This window comes from Schistosoma mansoni, chromosome 1 (assembly GCF_000237925.1).
Source record: "Schistosoma mansoni strain Puerto Rico chromosome 1, complete genome".
Taxonomy (NCBI): Eukaryota; Metazoa; Platyhelminthes; class Trematoda; order Strigeidida; family Schistosomatidae; genus Schistosoma; species Schistosoma mansoni.
The window spans coordinates 6,874,471-6,894,132 of NC_031495.1; the positions used below are offsets into that span (position 1 = coordinate 6,874,471).

The window sequence follows — 19,662 nt, forward strand, 5'->3', positions numbered from 1 at the left end:
CTAGACTTTCAATGGTTGTCTGACCTAAGTCGGTTCGTGATCTCAATAAAAGTCAGTACTGTTCACAATTCTCGTACTGATATTATTAACATGATCGTCGATAAGCATTTGAAATTATTCAACTAATTAACAAATGATATTTTGTCATATACAGACCATTCACATAACTGACGACTTTCTTGTAGTATACCTTCAAATAGTATAGGAAGCAGGCACACTAAAATCTATGCACGTATAGAGAGACGCAAACGCTATAGGTAGCAAATATATTATGCGTTACTAATTAGAAATCTTTAATCATATTAAAACTCTTCACGTCCTTACTGAGATTTTTAGCGTACTAAACTACTTTTATTAAACAAGGCAATTAACAATAAGGATTTAGAATTTTCCGTTGTTAACATTCATTACTGCAAGTAATTGCTATTATCATATTCGTATCCTGAGCTCAGTCCCTGGATATTGAGTTAGCGAAAATTTCAATCTGTTTAGTAACTGGCTATCAGTGGGGTCCAGTTTCGCCTTTAATAGCTCTGTGGATAATGTGTTGAGTGTTTTAGAAGAGAGATGTTGGATTCAAGATGCAGTTTGAACACCAGTACTCGGATGCAGATACATCCAGCTGACGACTGTCATATATGAAAACATCTTTCCTGGATTAAACTGTTAACCACATTCCAAATCTACGATATCAATTATCACAATATACTTCAATTAGTAAATAAGTTTCACTTTTGCTGTGTTTTCCTATTAACAATTCAAAATAATGACTGGTCCATTTAATTTATCAAGATTTTTTTGCTTCAAATCAATAGGTGAGTGTTGCAGCTGCCCGATTATGTCAATGGTTAAGAGCATTATGTGAATGCTGTGATGCTGGAGAACGTTTACAGAATCATATCAATGATTATTCTTCAGTTGAAGCACAAGTTAGCCAAAGTGAATCAATATTAGGCAATTTACATTTATCATTGCAACTAACAAAAATAAACATAGAAATGGCTAATAATCATTTAATTGAATGTGAACATCAAATTAAACGTCTTTCAGAGAATATCAATGTAAGTTTAATCGTTTTTCATATTGATTTTAATGCTTATTAAAAAATAACATCAAGTGTGTTCTAGACCACTAAGCCATCACTCACCGGTTTTGATGTCTAACTTCAACCAATCCACGATTGTGGATGTGCACCGCTGAGGAGTCCCGTACTAGGACGAAACGGCCGTCCAGTGCTTCCAGATTTTCAATGGTGGTCTAACATTTATCGACTCAGTATCTCAATCTAAAACTTAATAATCTCCACAACCTTACACTGATAAAGTATATCCAAAAATTAGTACGTGAATGAATGTATTTTGATCTAGTTAACGACTTAATTTTGGACTTGATTTTGAGACTTGTTTATGGAAATGTTTTTGGAGAGCCAATAAGTCTTCATTGCACCAGTCTCTCATATCCATACTTTGGATCGTAAGAATTTCAACGGTTCAAGTATAATCAGTAAGACTGCAGATCTAACAGAGTTGATACATATTTAAGAGCGACGACACCGAATGTAGAAGTGGCGACACAGATTCAACAATCACCATTATTATAAAGGCTATAATGTTTTCCCTGCATTATTCCTGCTAATTGCCAGGGCCTCAGCAGTGCATAAGTTTTTGTCTCGACCTCTCTTTGATCTAATTCCTTTAGCCATACTGCTGGAGAGTCGGCGACCCCCAGGTTCAAATTTGAACTGTACATACAGAAGTGATACATTCAACCTCCCATCATTCATTAGCCAATATTCTCTTCTCCACTATGTCTTGTTTTTGCTTTTATTATTACTTTGTACACTTTTTGAACCGTAATCAGTTGATATTATTCTCTAACGATCTCTCATGATGACTATTCAGTTGTTATTATGACCTTTATGTTTTTCATTTTCTCTTTCCAGACCCTTAAATTATTTCCATCCTCTTATTCTTCTCTAACCCCTTGATATTACTCAACCTTCTCTTGATATTTGAAATCTCAGATCACTTTATGATATAATATCTTTCTATTCCTCAAAAGACTCATCTATCTACCCAAGCAACGATAAATACGAATGATTTCGTCTAGATGAACATTTTCTTTGTTGAATTCTATCTATTGTTTTCAATCAATCACATAATGGGTTACTTTAATAACAATTCACATGACCCAAAATTCAGTCCCTCTGAACTTAACATAATTGGGGAGCATATTAATATGTGGTGTAACCTGACACATATGAGTACAAGTTTAATCAACACAATTTACTAATTTGATAATGATATTCCCTTGGGACTGTCCAATGAAATTGATTTCTTCTAAAGATAAAAATCTATTTTCTAATCTTTTCTTATTATAGATATTAGATTATAAAATGAATGAAGCTAAAGCGTTGGCATCAACTATACAGAGTAATTTATCTGAATTATACAATGATACTAGCAATCATGATACAACTAGAAATTTGTCATTTTGGTTCAATATACTTGGAGCATTGGGGACAGGGTATTGCCAGGCATTTCCAATTAAGCATAGGTAACCAAATGATTATTGTTGCGATCCACAACGTTCGATTCCGGTACTCATTATTTCTATATTTTTGTCCAGCCAATTGTGTGAGTGAAGAAAACTGAGAAATGACTAGAATGTCGAAGTTGTCCTTCTGATTCAGACAAGGATATATAGGCTAAGAACCTGATTAGGAATATAATCAGCTTCCCTCGATAGCTTATCTTAATCATAGTGTCGAAACTACTATTTGACCATAAAATGGCATGTTAACACAGGGATGTGATATACCTAGACCCCACACAATTACAACCACTTAATAAATAAGTCATTCTCTAGCTAATAAGAACCCTTGTACAACACTTTTATAGTACTTTACATAGTGTAATGAAAAGACGTAGATGATTTGAAGAAAAACATCTTATATAGTTGCATGTGGTTTAAAACAGGTTTAACAAATGAGTAGGTTATAACTTTCGATGTAGATAAATCATGAATTAAGCCTGTTGGAACAATTTATATTAATGATAGTTTCTTCTGAATGTATTCCATTTCTCAAGCAAACATTATGTGTACATTTTATTTTGTCTTAGTACAATAAGAGAAACAATCTGTCTGATTTCATAAATGAATAATATCACCTTAAAAACCATTTTAAACTAGGAAGAACGGTATGGTTGTCCTCTGTAACGTATGGACTTCTCAGAATTGTTCATCTAGGATGATAGAAGGTACTGAACCTACGGCTCTCAGGTCCCACTGCCAGCAGAATTATATTCATTCTAAAAATATATAAATTCTATGGTTGCATTTTCCAACATCAGTCAATTCATAATATACAACGATCATCTACCTCATACTAATTCAGTATTGCTTAGAACAATGCTACAGTCTCATTTAGAAGTCATTACTTCTTATGGAAATTTCGAAAAATCTTCATTAAAGATAGTCATTAGTTAGCACGGAATTATTATTCATTTATTTAGGCGGTTTCATAGGTGTTCGGAATCATTTGGAGGTAACTTTCACTATCAATCAGCAAAAGCAGGAGAGCTACATTAACCATAATTGTTCTGGCAAATAAAATATGAGTATGGAGGTTTATGATGGTTGTTGACCATCATTGATAATACAAACCAACCTATATTATACATCCACTGATAGTCAGGAAGTACTAGTCAATTTTTTCTTTCAAGTGTGGAACACCTCAGTAGGACACATTCACAACCTCACTGTTGGAGAACGAACTCAGGACCTCCCAACAGAGCGCGTGAACGCGAACCCCCGAGCCGGGATCTAATTTTCCACGTCTTGCCTCTCCATAGTAGGTTGGAACCATCTGTTTTCTTTGGTAGTTATTTGTTACACACCTGAAACGTTCGAACTCCTCTGGTCACAACTTCTTACTAGAATTCCACAATTACCTTTTAAAACTAGTCACTAGTGGGCTCGTTATAAATATCAATATGGTGGTTTGAGAAGATTACCGAATATTATTGATATAACAAACTGATCTATGTTACACATCCATTAAGAACCAGTGAGAACTGAATATCTGGGTAGTCCTAGTATAATTGTTAAAACCAATATCTTGGTTCTTGCATTATTTCTTTTATGTTATTATTTTGTAGATCTTTATTGTGGAATAATTTCAAAACTCTTGTTTGGAATAAAATGAAGGTGAAGTTGATTAATTTAAAGAGACACTTGTTTTGTTATTTGTCATTCCGTTTCATAAATTTTATCATTCATCTAAAAGTGATTAACCGAAATCAGTTCAGTGAAATTGAGTCATATATGTGTTCGACCAAAGACTGGAGGAAACTAGAATGAAAAAAGGCTTGTACAAACATCTGGAATCAATAACATTCAAACCAAACGGTTATATCGGGTTCAGTCCAATTTCAAATGGATTGGATTATCCCGTTGTTGATATTCCTGACTCGATTTTGACAAGATGATTGGTTGGTATATATTCATCCCATGAGAATCAACTCGATATATCCAATTATGACACAAGTTAGCATAGAAAAAGAGGAACGTGACTAGTAGTGAGATCCAAGTTGTGAGTTTCGTCCTGTTTAGGACTCATCAGTTGAATTTCATAACGCCTCAGAGTTGGGGTTAACTCCAGGATTCGAATCCAGTGCTGTTCGCTTTAAATACCATTACGTTACTCATTTAGCTACTGATTCCGGCCAGGCGCCTGCATGCGCAGCATATATGGATTTTAGATTAAAACAGATAATTTCCGATCAAAATTCATGACTTTTTTTTATTGTAATCATCCGCAGAGTTGAAAACGTACACCTCGCCCTTTATGGCCACGTCATTTGAGTTTATAAACAATACACTTTTGTCGTTAAAAGTGAAACTCACACCCAGTACTAATCGTTTCAACAAGCAATATGTTATTTATAACAAACAGTCCTTTTGATAAATTTAGATAATGTAATAATGAAAAGAAAATTATCAGAACTGTGTGATATTTATTGGCACAATACATTTCGAACAATCCGATCACACGTTTATGTGTTAAGAACACTTGTATATTAATAATAAAAGGTAAACTAGACAAATGGAAGGTAAAGGAAAATAAGGTTAATAAATAATGTGAAACTCACCACATTGGATAATAAATCACTGTAAATAGGGTAGGTTTAAGGTATTATCAAATAAGCTACTGAATTCCAATACCCAATAAATTAAAAGTTTCCGTTTGATCATCAACTCTTCTGTGCAAGTACACGCTAGTGATTTACCCCAAACACAAGGAAAATCTAATCTTGGATTCCTTTGCTAATCACAACCTGAAATTTTTAAAACTCTTAACTATAAATGATATTAAGACATACGTTTTGGGTACCAGTTCGCTCAAATAAAAGGACTTTATGCAGTCCTGAATATCAACAGGTAGGAAATCTAAACCATTACATATGTTCACCTAGTATTGTTTAGGACTGCAACTGGTCAGCCTCTTATTGACATATGTGCATACTGTGCTCATTGCCTTGATATAGCCTTCATTTACAAATATTATAAGCAAAGATGGATAGTGGTTAGCAGTGGAATCCAGGACGCACATTTCCTCCTATTTGGGACTCGTCAACTGGATGTACCTGCATCCCAGAGTTGATGTTCACTCTGGAACTCGAACCCAATACGTTTCACTTCAAACACCATCAAGTTATCCATTCAGCTACTGAGTCCTGATAAGGGACTGACCAGTTGCAATCCTAAACATCAATGGGAAGATTCAAACAAGTAATAATAATTAAATTTAAACTTCACCCCATTGCACAAACAAGAGGCTATCAGGACTCAGTAGCTGAATGGATAACGTGATGGCCTTTGAAGCGAACGATACTGGGTTCGCGTCCCAGAATGAACATTAACTCTGAGATGCAGGTACATCCAGTTAACGAGTCCCAAATAGGACGGAACGCGCATCCTGGATTCCACTGCTAGCCACTATCCATCTTTGCTTAAACATTACATATGTATTCATTGATGTTTAAAGTTTCATCATGTATTTCAATTCGTACTATTCTACTTCTGAAGAAGGTCTAGAAAATATATATATATACTTTTCTACTTGTTTTCTAGGAATTCTATCACCAAACTATGAATGATACCAATGAAGACTTAATAATCTATGAAAAATGTTTTCAAAATTTACAATTGTTTAAAATTATTCAAACAAACCCATATGAATTAATGAAATACTTTACATTGAATAAACAATTTCCACAAGAATTAATACTTTTATATAATAATCAACATATTACTTATATACTTGAAGCTATACTATCTATATGTACAATTCTATGGTCGGTTAGATATGCTTACACTATACAATATGATAATAATAAGAAGACGAATGTGGATGAATCAATGTTATATATGTTTATTTATGATCCAGATCAAATTGGTATCAATATAATAAGATTATTATTACTAACAAATAATGATAATGATGAAAGTGATAATATTTCTTCAAGGTAAGTCCAATGATTAGTTAAAACAAATGACAGGACTATAATTTATGGATGACCTTTGAACGAATCTAAAGTGACCTTGATAAATATTAGCCAATCAGTAAACAGTCAGTATAGAGTAAAAATATATTATACAAAACCAAAGAATTAAAGTGGATACACTTCTATTATATGGTCCAAAAACTTGTCATGATTAGAGAGAGGTTCAAAGGTTCTAAAATCGTAATGCATTTGGTAGAGGAACTCATCTATATGGTTCCATAATAGTCGATCTCTAGAGCCATGATAAGGTCACAAAAACTCTCCAGGCCCCCATCATATAGCTTCAATATTGTTTGTGTGTACTCCGGTTGTGTATGTTTGGCATTTTTATTACGGATATATCCCTACAATACTCACACCACTGAACACCCGAAGCTTCAATAACATCTGCGATTATTGCAGCCAATGTTACTGGTGCTTTTATTAAACATTTCAAGGCAATTATTATAATATGCCTTAGTCTCAATCTGAATCGAGCGATAATGATTCCTATTCTAGCAAACATTTTCCTCCAACATATTTTACATCGAAGGACAACATCACGGTCTACAACTCGTTTAATTACCTCAATTACAAAATAAAGGAACTTCTTAGTAGTCGCTTAATTGTCACGTCTCGTTTAAAATCCTCTGTGAACCGATTGTACATGAGCAACAAGTACTGAAATTGGCGCCGTGACCTTGAGATCCCTCAAATGCTTCTGATTGTCTCGTCCATAAATTATAGTCTCGCCAAACAAATGTATCTTGACTTTTATACTATAATCTATTTGCTGTTTATCAATCTATAAAGTATTGATAAGAATCAGAAAGATTCGATCACAATATAAAGTTCTTGATTGATAAACTCAGTTGAGTTGAATAACTTCCATACAATCAATTTGTTTAATAGTTAAAGATTTTAAGTGACTTAGGTTCAGGATTGATCGCAGTATACAAGATGAATTCATTCTTTATTTTTGTAAAATAATGAACAACAATTAGATTTTAAATTACTGAGATATCATCAACATACAAGATTGATATTATTCAATCATTTATAAACTGAATACTCCCATTGTTGATATCCTTGACTGAACTGAGGTTGATTGAAATTTAGTGTACAATATGAACGATAGAATAAAGCAAATAATTTAAAATTAAGTTCAATTCAAATTTATTGAGTAAATTCTTATCCATCTAGATTCAATACACCTGAAGTTTGAAACTATTAGTACTAATTTTGAGTCTTAGTGTAAACATCAACATATAAATACGTCCAGTCGATGAATCCCAGATAGGATCAGAAGCGTGTACTAGTTTCAATTACTAGCCATTATATATCTATTTTATTTCGTAATGAAAGTGAAACGAAAGGAATCATAGTTAGCGGAAAACATATATTTTTCGTTAACTCTTTCTAACCTTATTTAATTTTTTTCAGTTTTCTCCCACTTTAATAATCGCTGTATCCCGTACCAAACTATTCTCTTGTTGACTTAAGCTAGTTTTTCAAAGTTGGAAAAACTTATCTTTATCAAACTGTAGATTCATAAAGAAGCCGTCATTTGCACGTTTAAGTGACACGTGAAATCCAATGTATAAAAGACATAAGATTATCTGCAAAGACAGTACTATTATTACGAAATTAATATGAATTACTTTATGAACGTCAATTCATGAAGTGTCTACGATACATACTGTGCCAAGTTATGTCGTCAAAGAAGGATTCCTAGAATTGATGTATAAATTAATTTGAAACAACATACGATAAAGCATATGGCTGCTAATATTTGCGTCCAAATTATAATTTTAGATAATATTAAAATTAGAACTAAGAACACGAAAGATGTAAATTGTTACAAACATTCACTGGGCACAGTAGAATTAAAAACGACTGCTTCAACATTAAAGAATTGAAATCACAGTGATAACTTAATAGAATGTTGCAATTTCTTGTATTTGTTTATAATGGCTACACACAACAGAAATATGCTACACATTATTGATGAAGTTATTAGGATTGAAATTGATTACTGAATACTAATAAGTAATATAAGTATTGCATCCAAAGAGAAGCGGGTTGGAAGACAATGATAATAAATGCAAACAGATTTATTATACTCCGTAAACTTGTTTTGTTTGCCTTATGAGGAACATAAGGCACAACTCACTAATACAAACGCTCAGAGGTTCGCAAAAATTAAAAGGCTTATACAATTAAGCGTCAGTTGTCCAAGTCTTACCTACTTAGGTAAAACGTTTGAATAGTATACTTATCGGTGAATAAATAGTATAATTTATAGGGCAACATATCAAGTTATACCCAGTAAGCAAATTTAATCCTATTGAGGGGGCAAAAACGTAATATTAACCAATTCTAGCAATATTTTTACACTTTTATATGTTATAACTTATGGCCTTTTGCCCTATTAATATATAACGTAATGATACCGCCAATTAGAGAACAGTGACTTATTGATCAGACGAATGACGCGTAAACCCGTACGAGCAGTCTAGAGTCAATATCAGTCCTTCTTGCCGCCTAGCCCTGACTGTTGAGTCCAGAACACCCATGCCAGCCTCCGTGATATAAATTATGTATTTCAAACATATTGGGGTTTATATACCAGCCAAACAGACCACATAGCATCACAAAATAGAAAATAACACTTGTACAAGATCTAGCCAAAAGTGTCTGTGAATCTGGGAGACTGTAATTAATAGACTTGGCATAACTCAAGAACGGTAAATCGTATAATAATAATCTATGGATCAAAATAAAGCTTATAATTAGAGGAGTATAGATATATACAATCTAGCTACCGAATAGTTATACATTAAGAATATATACATATAATATTGGTCCATAAATAGTTCTCAAAAGTTACCATTCATAATTCTCTTAGGGATATGAAACTATATTCATTTATACGACTAAACGTTTCTGAATTAAATCATCAATGGTTTTGGTTGATAATATAAATGTAGAAACACATATAAATATGACACTGTACTATTCTTGATCTAATTTTAGCAAAAAAGATCAATTAATTTGTGATCTTCATATAGATGAGAAAGAATTTATATCCAATTTTAACTATGCCATTCATACAAGTAAGTTAATAGGGTTGTTTATTATTAATGTTTTGATAGAAAAATAAGAAGATGAAGTATTTACTAGGTTGCTCACATCAACTCTATTTTCTTATTGCTCTATTGAAAATCGGTGATAACTTTTTTATTCTACGTTGAAACTCTTCACCAGTATGAAGACTTTACCTAGTAAAAAGTGTTTCACTTATAATTTAAAATGAGGTTTAATGGTTTGATCCTTGATCTGATTAAGGTCAATCTGTGATGTGAGACCTTAAATTTAACAATCTCCATATCATGGTATTGTAGGATGGAGGATAATAAATTAATAGATCAATATTTAAAATATGGGTCAGAATTTAGATTAAAATGTGTAAATACGTATTAACAGCTGTTATTAGCTGTGGGACAAGTCATACAAAGCTTACGATCACAATCGGTTAAGGTGAAGACGATATAAGTCGGTAAGCCTACTATACTTTTTATATACTTCAGATTAGTAGCCATTACTCTATTTGGATTATTTATGTAATTTTCAGTTTAGTAATTTTTTAAAAATATTTATATGCATTATTTGTACTTAACCCAGTTGTAAGCAGCTAACGAGAATCTATCGAGATGCTATTCTCCTCAACTCCTTATTCTTTCTGCTTTCAGAATAATAAAGGGAATTATATGTATCACTGAGCGATTTTCTAGTTTAGAGAGTAAAAATGTTATAAGAAGGGGTTGTTTGTGGAGATTTTAGAAATTTTATAGTTGAAATCATGATTAACACATTAACACCGTTGGATCCCGGCTCAGTGGTTAAGCGCTCGTGCGTGAGACTGATAGATCCAGGGTTCAAATCTCGCAAGACGGGATCGTGGATACGTACTGCTGAGGAACCCCACAATAGGACGGAACGACCATCCAGTGTTTCCAGGTTTTCCATGGTGGTTTAGCTTCAATTGACTCATGATTTCAACTAGAAGACAGTTAGCCATTATAGGACTTAGGGATGAACATATCACGACACCGTCTCTTTGTCTATACATTTCATCATTGAACTTGAAATGTACATTCAAGTAATAGTTCTTTGATCATCTTCATTAAGATTATGCTTTATATTTCTTGTTCTTCTTCTTCTCTTCTTCTTCTTCTTGTTAGATAAAATAATCTTTATTAATTTGGATCAATTTCATAATTTTAATGCCAAAAAAAATATTCATTATTTAATGAGATTTTATTTTAATCAAATTTTTGATAAAAATATATTTAATACAAAAAATAGTCAAATTATATTATGGACAACATTTAGTCAATATACTAATATTGGTAAGTAATTATGATGAAAGTAACATTATATATTATTATTATATATAGTACTACATATATAATATAATATATATATTATTAATGTCAGAAGGGGTTTTTATGGAGCTAGACCACCATGGAAAGCCTGGAAGCACTGGACGGCTGTTTCGTCCTATTGTGGAACTCCTCAGCAGTGTGCATTCTACGATCTCGCCTCACGAGATTTGAACCCAGGACCTATCGATCTCGCGCGCGAACGCTTAACCTTTAGAACCACTGAGATGGGGTCGCGGGGTGCGCACTGCTGAGGAGTCTCACAATAGGACGATGCTTCCAGGTTTTTCATGGTGGTCTAGCTTCAATTGACTCATGATTTCAATTATAATGTTATTAATGATCTAGTTTAATCAGATCGACTAGTATTTTATTAGAGTTTCATTCTCTAAGCTTTCATTGTTGTAATCTGTTAGAATGGTAGATTTTCCTTGTTCTAACGATTCTTTTACTTTTTTACACGTATGTTCGACCTTAATTTATCTTAGACGAATATCTTCACTAGATTCCCTTCCAGTATCTATTCTATAGGACTTCAATACAACTCAAATCAAGAACATGTGATTAGCCTTACCAGAACGTCAATATATTTCCACACCAAAATCTGATACAATCCAACAACAAAGAACAATTAATCAATATTAATAATGAGTAATAAGGATAGGGTAATATATAACACATATTACACTTGTCACACTATCTACATGTCTGACTAAACAAAACAACCAATCATTATCATTCTCACCCACACATCATAATCATTATCAGTTCAACCTTTAGGTGAAAGTGAGTTGTTCGAATTTCTTCACATATGATTGATAGCTTGTTTTGTTAAATTTGACCCGATTAGTTATTATTAACAAGGAATATATTTATAATACTTCAATGAGTAGGAAAAATTAGATTTTCTGACGTTTCGTAACTGAATGTAAGCCACTTCTTCAGAGAATAAATAACCAAATTAAAATTATTCCAAGTTTAAATAGTACAGTGGAACAAATAGAATATTAGGACACTGAGTCATGAAACGTCAGAAAATCTACTCATTGGGATATTAAAAATATATTAATCTATTTATAACAATCTACCCAATGCTCAATCTATTCGAAATTATCAAACCAAAACGTGGTAATGATACCTACAAACTCGATCGATTATTGTTGACTTTTAACAAAACATTATCTGTATATTTATTTTGATTGTCTTTCTTCATGACCTGATTCCTGATCTTGTCAAATACTATGGTGTATCTTCTCTTATATCAGTGAACATGGATATTTGTAGGCATATATTTGACTGGGAATATGTTGAGATTTTGGATGATGGGAAGCTTAGAATCCAGGTCAATCAGTGATCAACAAATGAGCAATGTTTTGAAGACATTTATAATCAAATACTAGTAACCTACACTGACCCTTTTTTCCTAATATCCATGTTTCACAGCTTTAGAGTAGGAGCGAGTGAACTGTTTTGTAAACTCATTTGGTTGGCAGATAGAAATTTCAACTATACTACAAGCCAGCCGAACTTTCTCAATCCGTGCTGAGATATTGTCGAACAGTAACTTATTAGGCTTGATGACTTTCCAGATAAATGAAGCGGTTAATCAGTTAATCAGTTAATCAACCGACTAAAAAAATCAAAGACAAATCATAAGATTAAGAATCTGAACAGAAGGAGGAAAATTCAAAATAGATAGTACAGATAATGATATGTTAAAAGTCAACAATAACCAGTCGAGTCAACTTTGACAAAACAAGCTATCAATCATATGTGAAGAAACTCGAACAGCTCACTTTCACCTAAAGTTTATACTGATGATGTTGTTTAGTACAACAATGAAAGTTTCACGATTAAACGATTTTGCTCAGAGAACGAAACTTCATAGGAATCATACACCTAAATCACTAATCTTCTCCATCATCTCAGGATGAACAACTACTTTTACATAAGTTGTTATCGATTCATTTAAACATTGAGACAAATAACATCGATCATGTACTTGCTTCATTATTTAATATCCAAATTGGAATCAGTAAATTTAAATAAAAATGACTCACGATTATAGATAAGTGATATCTCCACCCGCATTAATGAAATATAAGCTCAATTTCGTGAATTGGTTGAAGTTAGACAATAACATCGTTGGATGCCGACTCAGGGGTTTAGAGGTTAAGCGCTCGCGCGCAAAACTGATAGGTTCTGGGTTCGAATCTCGCGAGGCGGAATCGTGGATACGTACTGCTGTGGAATCCCACAATGGGACGAAACGGCCGTCCAGTGCTTCCAGGTTTTCCATAGTGGTCTAGCTTCAATCGACTCATGATTTCAACCATAAAGTTCAGCTGATTGTAAATACATTTTACAAATCACCTTTTTTGAACAGATTTTCTTTAATGGATATAGTTTTTTGTTGCTTTAAATATATTTTCTTTCTGTCTTATACTTATCAATCCTTCAGGATCTAAATGCAGACACAAATTTTGCCAAATCGATCTTATATCAATCAATTTAGCCTTATCTCATTTAGAATGTGGCAGTGTATTAACAAGTTGTTTGTTAAATCTATTACCTAATTGTGAAGTTCTTAAATCATTTCAAAAATTAAGGATTAATGAAATCGAAGCGTTTGAAAAGATTTGTGAAGATAAAGTAAGTGTGAATATTTGTATTTATATTAAGTAGATTACATTTAGTTTCTTTGACAAATATATAGTGATTGTGTAACCAAGATTATTAGTTGTAAATACAAGAAAACAGACAATCAGTCGTATTATAATCAAACCTCAATCTCACTAAGGCAGTTTGATTCTGGGGTTCTATCTTTATTCACTTACTCATTAATAATAGTTGAATTTCTTCTTCATGTTTTATAACTACACGAACTCAAATACTAATGTTTTTAGATATAATTGTTCACTAGTTTCTGACCTGCGATTTGGTCATTAAATAGGTTTGAAGGTAGCATGTTTCTATACTTCACAAACTAGCACTGTCTAGAGAACTACCGAAAAGAAGCGAGCACTAAATACTCGTCTTATTCTCGTTTATGACTATTTAGAAGTGTACACTTACCACCATCAGGAATCAAACTAATGGTCTTCAAATATCTTGGCACATATGCTACATCTAGAAGGTTGAGTCGGAATACATTAGTCTATGGGCTAAATTTAGTCTCAACTATCATTTAAAGTCATTAGTGATAACCGTTACATTTTCTATATGGATGGAATCTATTGGTAATGACTTGTGAATAGAATTTTCAAGATCATTGACGGAGGTAGTCGCTAGTGAGCACATGTTTATTGATTAGTTGGTTGGTTCATTGGGGTTAGCTATATTCTACATTCATCGCAAGCTGAGTGAAGTTAGAAATTTGGACGGCTGGGTTTTGATGCAATGATCTAAATGTAATGTAAGCACTTCGTCTCGATGCTTGGCCGATTCGACAGTACTCTCTGTTTGGGATTTCCAAAGATATTTGGAACAGTAGTTTTGTGCTTCTTGATTTCCAACATTTCAGCAACTGATGTCAACCTATGATAGGAAAAACACTACAAATTTCGTAGTTTGCCTCATGCATTGATTTTAATCAGAAACTTACTTACTCACACCTGTTACCTCTCGTGGAGCAGCATAGACCACCTACCAACACTCTCCATCCAACTCTGTCTTGAGTAATCTCTTCCAGTTCCTTCTAGTTGTTATTCATCCTTTTAATGTCTGCTTCCAATTCCCGACGTAGTGTGTTCTTCGGCCTTCCTCTTCTCCGTTTTCTTTCAGGATTCCAAGTTAGAGCTTGTCTCGTGATGCAGTTTTGTGATTTCCGTAATGTATGTCATATCAAATTCCAAGTTCTTTTCCTAATTTTCTCTTCAGATGGAAGCTAGTTTGTCCTCTCTCACAGTAAGCTATTGTCGATGGTATCCGGCCAACGGATATTGAGTATCTTGCGTAGACGACTGTTTGTGAATACTTGTACATTCTTGATGACGGTTATAGTAGTTCTCCAATGGACTTAGAAAACGAGGTAGAAAATCAAGAAGAATTGGGTCGCTACTCTGTCATAGTATGAAACTCTTTGGTAGTACATACATACTACCACACCATGGATCGAATCTAGAACTTATTGGTCTCGCAGTTAGTGTTTAATCTTCAAACCACTAATTGTTCATCCAGTGATTTACATTTCTAACTTTCATTAATTGACAATGTTTTAAGACTTTCATCCAATGCAATTAGTAGGTAACTACCTCACACTCAGCATGGTTAAATTTCATCGATCATAGTCTATCACTAGAACTCCTGAAATTACTTTTAATGATCATTCACTGGTGAATACTTTACTTATCTTAACAAACTACTCAACTAAGTAACGATTGAACTATTCAAACTCACTATATACTCTATAAATTAGCATAAATAATAATTACAGAATTCACACCAGTTTACAGGCATGATCAATTTGATATAAATAGTAACATTAGATGTAGAGAACAAACATGGGATATAAGATTGTTTCAAGTTTGCTAGTTCAGTAATTGTTAAGGAGTTTATCTATGACATGTATCACGGCAATCCAATTCATCAGCAGGGAACTTTTAATTTTTTCTTAAGTGCATAGCCTGATAATTTATGAACAGTGTTCTTTAAGTTCACTTAGTATTGTTTGTTTGAATCTTCACATTGATGTTTAGGACTGCAACTGGTCAGGCTATATCGAGGCAATACGCATAACATGCACATATGCCAATTAGAGACTAACTAGTTGCAGTCTTAACACATCAATGGGAAGATTCAAACAAACAATACTAAGTGAACTTAAACTTCACCCCATTGCACAAGCAAGTGGCTATCAGGACTCAGTAGCTAAGTGGATAACGCGATGGTGTTTGAAGCGACAGGTACTGGGTTCGCGTCCCAGAGTGAACATCAACTCTGAGATGCGGGTACATCCATCTGACGAGTCCCAAATAGGACGAAACGCGCGTCAAACTAGATCCTCTAAGGTTATTTCTCCATAACCTTTTTTCTATCTTTTATCTTTTTTCATAGATTCAACTATTGAATATATCAAATAAATTAATAAATTACAAATTATTCCATTCTGATATAAAGAAATCACTATCCAATACTAATTCAATTCAATTCAATGTTTGTTTAAATTTAACAAAACAACATATTGAATTAATTCAAATCTTTTCAAGGTTATCAAGTAATTCTATGCATTTCAAAGAAATACAATTACAATGTAAACATCTATATAATCAACTGAATATGTTTATATATCAAAATAATACAATTGGATGTATTATAAATTTTACATGTAAAATATCTTTATTATTCAGTAGTTTTGATGATATACCAAATGAAGATTATATTACATTTCGTTGGCCATGTAAACGATTATGTGAATATATTATGAGTTCAAAGCAAACAAATTTATATTCTTCCCATTTGGAAGATATGAATGAAGTCGACTCACCTTCTGATGTACTTATCAGTCATGAACATGAGATACAGGTAGGTATCTGATGTATGGGTGAGAATGATAATTGGTTGTTTTGCAGAGTCAGACATGTAGATAGTGTGACAAGTGTTATGTGTGTTATATATTCCCCTATCCTTACTATTATTTTCATAGTTGAAAGCATGAGTCGATTGAAGCTAGACCACCATCGAAAATCTGGAAGCACTGGACGGCCGTTTCGTCTTATTATGGGACTCCTCAGCAGTGTGCATCCAAGATCTCGCCTCACGAAATTCGAACCCAGCACCTACCAGTCTCGCGCCAGAGCACTTAACCGATAGACCGCTGAGCTGGCATTATTACTGATCGACTGTTCCTTGTTGTTAGATTGTGTCGGATTTTGGTGTGAAAATATATTGACGTTATAGTTACGCTAATCATGCGTTCTTAATCTGAGTTATGTTGAAGTCCTATAGAATAGAAACTGGGAGTGAATCTAGTGTAGATATTGGTCTAAGGTAAATTAACATCCCATATACGTGTAAAAAGTGAAAGGACTGTTATAACAAGAAACCCTAGAGTTATAACAAGTATCCAACCTTTAAAACGGTAACTAACATATTTTCTTGTTTGAAAAAAAAACTCGTTCAGTATTTTCATTCGTTTACTATTTTATGTCTGGTTCGACATTTAAGCTCATAACTAAAGTAAATTCTAGTGAGATACAATTAATGTTTGACTTTATTCTGATTACAGTCACTTTACCTTTGTTTTTCTCTGGAGGAAAAGTGATTAATATTCTTCTGTCAGTGTTTTTGTATGTGTTGTGACTTTATGAGAGGCCGTCGCCAATTTGTTATGACTATAAAATAAGAAGGCCGTATTCAATTCGTTATGACTTTATGTCCGACTTTTTATCACGTGATTTATTCACCAATCGAAATACGACTTTTCCAATCTTAGCACTGTGCCAGAACGATGATGTTCAACCGGTATGAGCAGTCTAGCATCTTTATCGGTCCCTTGTCCGCCTAGCCCTTCCACTTGAGTTCAGAACACCAATTACAGCTTCTGTTATGTGAATCATTTATTTCAAGTATATTCGGTTTATATACCAGACAGACAGACAACATCGTACCATAAAATAGGAAACAACATTTGTACAAGATTAAGCCAAATGTGGCTATAAATAAGGGAGATAGTAATTGATAGACTGGGTAAAACTCAAGAATGGTAAATCTTATAATAATAGTTCATAGGTCAAAACAAAGCTTATAATAAGAGGGACGCGAATATGAATAGTTTGGTTAAAGCTGAGTAGGCTTTAATTAATAACTAAATAGCTATCTTAAGTAATCTAACCACTTCTGAATCCAGCAATATTATAATTTGAACGTTTTATGATTAGAAGTTCAAGAGTTTGCTTTACTTTCTTTCTTATTTTTTTTCTACAAGGAAACTAGTCGATGCATTGTACATACATTATTGGAATTCTTCTTCAGCTCTTTAAACACTTGGAATAATCCATTAGGATTAATCATTCAAATAAAACTTTCCATATATTTTAATATACTTCAATATACTAAATTAACTATTGATGAATTACAAAATCCAGATCAGATAAATGAAATTGAACTATTTAAACAGATCATTTTCAGTAATATTTTTAGTTGTGAATATGACTATCAACATTGTTTCAATCATAATAAATCAGAGGTGAGTTTTGGTAATTATGTACTTCAGAAGGGGTATTGTGGAGATTTCAGTATTTTCATAGTTCAAATCAGGAGTCGATTGAAGCTAGACCACCATGGAAAACCTGGAAGCACTTGACGGCCGTTTCGTCCCATCGTGGGACTCCTCAGCAGTGCACACCCAGTGCTTCCAGGTTTTTCATGGTGGTCTAGCTTCAATCGACCCATGATTTCAACTATGAAAATTATGTACTTGTCAAATGAATTTATTAATACAATAAAATTACTATAATCGAAAACTGACCAATTATTCAAGATAATTTGATCATTACGGACCAAGATTTATGTAAAATATTTCAGAGGTGATTAGTGTACCGAAATCCTTATGAAGTCAATGTTGTCACTCCTTAACCAACTCACTCAGATTATTTGATTTGATGTAGATGGAAATCACAATTGATTGATCACTGGGTGGTGATCAATATCATGCGTGTCAAGTCCTTCTTAGTGCTGATCGAATGCTATCGATCAAATTGTAATGTGGCCACTAGTATAGGTGGCTCGACACTGCATGCACTATGTTGAGATAAGATGGTGGTTGGAGGTGGTCAGCAGGAAACCCTGGACCCGGGGTTTGTACTACTTGGCACTTGTCAGCAAGGTGTACCTAAAGGACGTCAGTCGCGTCCGGAATAGCTCAGTGGTAACGTCTCTGACTGTGAAGCTGGGTGACACGGGATTGAATCCGTCAGGGAGCGCCAGTTCCCTCAAGATTACAGGTACACCTCGCTGATGAGCGCCACGTAGCACGAAACCCGAGTCCAGGGTTTCCTGTAGACCGAAATATACAATAGAGAAAAAAAAGATAAAAACAACATTTTTCTACAAAGTAGATCGCACCACCTGTGAAGGATACTACACTGGAGTGGGAGGACAGAACCTTCACCAAGACACATTCGATTGAATAACTACTAACGAAATAACACGATATTTTATTCCTGATATTAACACACGTAGACAACAACGGACATTAATTTGATTGTGAACGTCGAAATTTACCATCTGAGGAGTTCCTAAGAATATCAGGGAATTTAGATAAAGGATCAATCGATAGATACAGCGGTGTAGATCCAAATTATCAATCCACACAAAATATGTCAACCAACCAGTTGGTCAAAAGTCAAGCAAATAGTCAATAGGAATACAAAGGCTAAAAAAGATAAAGACGCCTGTGAAAACAACCAATCATGAACAAGATCATCAGAACCAATTGATTTGGTGCTTGAGTGACAACTGCAAAGTTTATTTCTACATGAAGCGGGTGATGATAATGTTGTCCAGAATTACTGAAATTTTCACAATTAAATCAGTCAGTCGTAACTTAGAACCTGGTTCGAATATATGTCGTTTCCAGATGCCATACCCCATCAGCACCGAGAGATGAAATTTTCAGCCCGATTTCCTGAATAGCACAGGTAGCACCAATATAAGTGGCGACAGAAAAC

At 33.6% G+C, this 19,662-nt stretch overlaps 1 protein-coding gene across 1 annotated transcript in view; it reads left to right on the forward strand.

The window, feature by feature from the left end:
• Positions 1 to 19,662, forward strand: part of Smp_124170 (putative dynein heavy chain) — a gene marked incomplete at both ends in the record, with an annotated part of 51,642 nt that overhangs the window by 13,424 nt on the left and 18,556 nt on the right. Inside the window, 8 exons of the mRNA XM_018793103.1 lie at positions 816 to 1,061; positions 2,381 to 2,556; positions 4,161 to 4,209; positions 6,136 to 6,530; positions 9,585 to 9,664; positions 13,455 to 13,645; positions 16,112 to 16,516; positions 17,919 to 18,179. Of these exons, the coding sequence (XP_018647649.1) occupies positions 816 to 1,061; positions 2,381 to 2,556; positions 4,161 to 4,209; positions 6,136 to 6,530; positions 9,585 to 9,664; positions 13,455 to 13,645; positions 16,112 to 16,516; positions 17,919 to 18,179 (1,803 nt within the window). The remainder of the gene's footprint in view (positions 1 to 815; positions 1,062 to 2,380; positions 2,557 to 4,160; positions 4,210 to 6,135; positions 6,531 to 9,584; positions 9,665 to 13,454; positions 13,646 to 16,111; positions 16,517 to 17,918; positions 18,180 to 19,662) is intronic.